The sequence below is a fragment of the Alligator sinensis genome, unplaced genomic scaffold, assembly GCF_000455745.1.
Source record: "Alligator sinensis unplaced genomic scaffold, ASM45574v1 scaffold649_1, whole genome shotgun sequence".
Lineage (NCBI taxonomy): Eukaryota > Metazoa > Chordata > Crocodylia > Alligatoridae > Alligator > Alligator sinensis.
The window spans coordinates 1,673,538-1,675,923 of NW_005842127.1; the positions used below are offsets into that span (position 1 = coordinate 1,673,538).

Consider the following 2,386-nt stretch of genomic DNA (forward strand, 5'->3'; position numbering starts at 1 on the left):
TGCTTCACTGTAGCTGGGACTTCACCTAACAAGTGAAAGGATATAGCCACATGCAGGCATTTGGATATGACATCTAAGACATGAAAACCAAACTACTTCCAGTCTCTTTCTTTTCCCAGAACGGTTGCCATTTTCTATTAAAGTCCTTCTGGAGTCAGCAATCCGTAACTGTGATGAGTTTCTAGTGAAGAAGGAAGATGTTGAGAACATCCTCAACTGGCAGGTGATGCAACACAAGAATGTTGAAGTGCCATTTAAACCTGCACGAGTTATTCTACAGGACTTCACGTGAGTCTTAACACTCCCTCAAACTAAGGAAATATGATTGTAAGAGCTGCAGAGGAGTTCAGTTGGGGGTGGAGAGAGAATGGAGAGCAGTTGAAGTGTCTGAAGTATTCTTTAAATATTGTCTTAAAACTGCTGGATATTAGGTTCATAGTGTTGCTTTAAACAAACACCAGACATTTTAAAAGCATTTCATAAAACACTGTGTTTTGAGGGAAATGAATACCTTTATGATGCTATTTAAAAATAGGAAGGGACAAAATGAGATGTATTTCAGAAGGGAATACCCCCTCGGCAGGGTCCTACAGATTTTGATGGTATAGTTGGCAATTCTAGATTTCTGTCTTTGGGAACTGACTTGTAAGTATTGTCCTGGAACTTACATGTTTCTAAGGCAGTTGCTTGAAACCAATGCAAAAATTTTACCATCTGCTTGTAAAATACAAATTCAGAACAAAGAAATCAGTTGACTGCATTGCAGTATGGTTAGCTTTCTAAGGGCAGTTTGCAAGAGGGATGGATTTTCAAGTAGAACGTTGTGTTGCTTTATACTGTGCTTGAATCAATAGTCCACTGTCCTTTGATCTTTCAACCCTTCATGATAGGAGAGAATTTGGTTTAGCCTCATGGGTTTGTTACTAAACCACAAGTACATTCTTTTCCTCACCCATAGGTGTGAGAAAGAAGGTACAATGTCTAATGCTTGGCATTTGTACTGGCTTGCATTCTCTAGATCATTTTGCAAGCACTAAGGACCCAGTCTTGGTTGTCTTTTGAAGTCAATAAAGGAAGCTGTCATTTTCTATTGGAAATGATCTTGAGGTCCTAATTTAATTCTTGCCCTGTGAGCTAGGTGCTATTGTTACCTTGTCACAAATGGAGAACTGTAGGGCAGAAAGGTTAAGCCACATTTTTGGAAGAGCTGCTTTCCTATTCTGGTATTTAGAGAAGCAACCAAGCTGAGTGCAGAAGTCTTCTGAAATCTCTTAACTGTTGCATCGGAAGCTATTGGGTCCTTATTTTTGAAACAATTGCTTTTATGTAGGTGTCTAAATAGGAGCTGAACTCTCTTGAAAAAACTTGGTGACTAACATTGAGGCCTCATAATGAGTAAATTGCAAGTCCAGGGTTAGACTTTTTGGGAGTTTCCAATTGGATTCATTTTAGTTTCTGATGGGTAACAAGAAGTCATTTTTCCAACCTCCAGAAGTGTTGACAATAGCCTCCTGTGTCCTTTTCTTTTTTTCTTTCTGTATGTACCAATACTTCTACTAGCTCATATTACTGATTGCTTCCTCTGCTGTAAGTATAGCATGAGATAAGATGACAATTTAGTTACTTGCCTAATGTAATATAAAGTGTGGTGTAACAAAACTTATCTTTTTTTCCTTCATTGTTCTTGCTGCTCTTAGTAAGCTAAGTTAGCTTTCTGATAAGTAAGCTTCCTAGGCTCACTTTTAAAGGGCTTTGAAGCTAAGAACATTGTAAGTGTCCAGATGCTTGGCCTTCCTTGCTGTACTTGGGCCTCTAAAACACTCTCTTCCTCTTCCTCCTGGATTGCTGTTACAAAAAGTTCATGCAGTTGGAGCATATAACTGTAACTCTGTCATAAGTTTTGATTTTCTATTCATGGTTTTACTCTAAATAGCTGTGTGGCTTTTGAAGGAAAAAACATTTGACATCTTCATCCTTAATTTGCTGTTTTGTGAAATGCAGCAAAATTAATCTAGTTCACTTTGACTGGGAAGTTTTAATTAACAGTAAGAAAATGGCTTCCAGTATTCTCATGAAAGGCAAATACAAATCCACAAGAAGTTTTTTTTTGCTTGTTGCTCTTCCATTTTTTGGAGCTTCACCGTTTTCAGAGTTGATATAAAGAGATAATTTGAATGTGAATTTTGGCCAAGTGAAAGCTCTTGGAGCATGAAGCATGTGGTTGGCCAGTTTTACCTCTAAATCTCCAAATTCAAGGACTTTGACACAGTTGGATGCAAGGCCTTGTTATTTCCTGTCTTCAGTGTGGCCCTAAGTGCCAACCAAGACAGTTTTGTCTCCTCCAGAAAGCAACTTATCCTCATGGAGAGGTTCCGTACTCGCATTC

The 2,386-nt window shown here is 38.4% G+C and overlaps 1 protein-coding gene across 3 annotated transcripts in view; it reads left to right on the forward strand.

The window, feature by feature from the left end:
* Nucleotides 1-2,386, forward strand: part of ACO1 (aconitase 1) — a 42,296-nt gene that overhangs the window by 13,512 nt on the left and 26,398 nt on the right. For all 3 annotated transcript variants that reach the window (XM_025205739.1, XM_025205740.1, XM_025205741.1), the window contains one exon: nt 120-288. In XM_025205739.1, the coding sequence (XP_025061524.1) occupies nt 120-288 (169 nt within the window). The remainder of the gene's footprint in view (nt 1-119; nt 289-2,386) is intronic.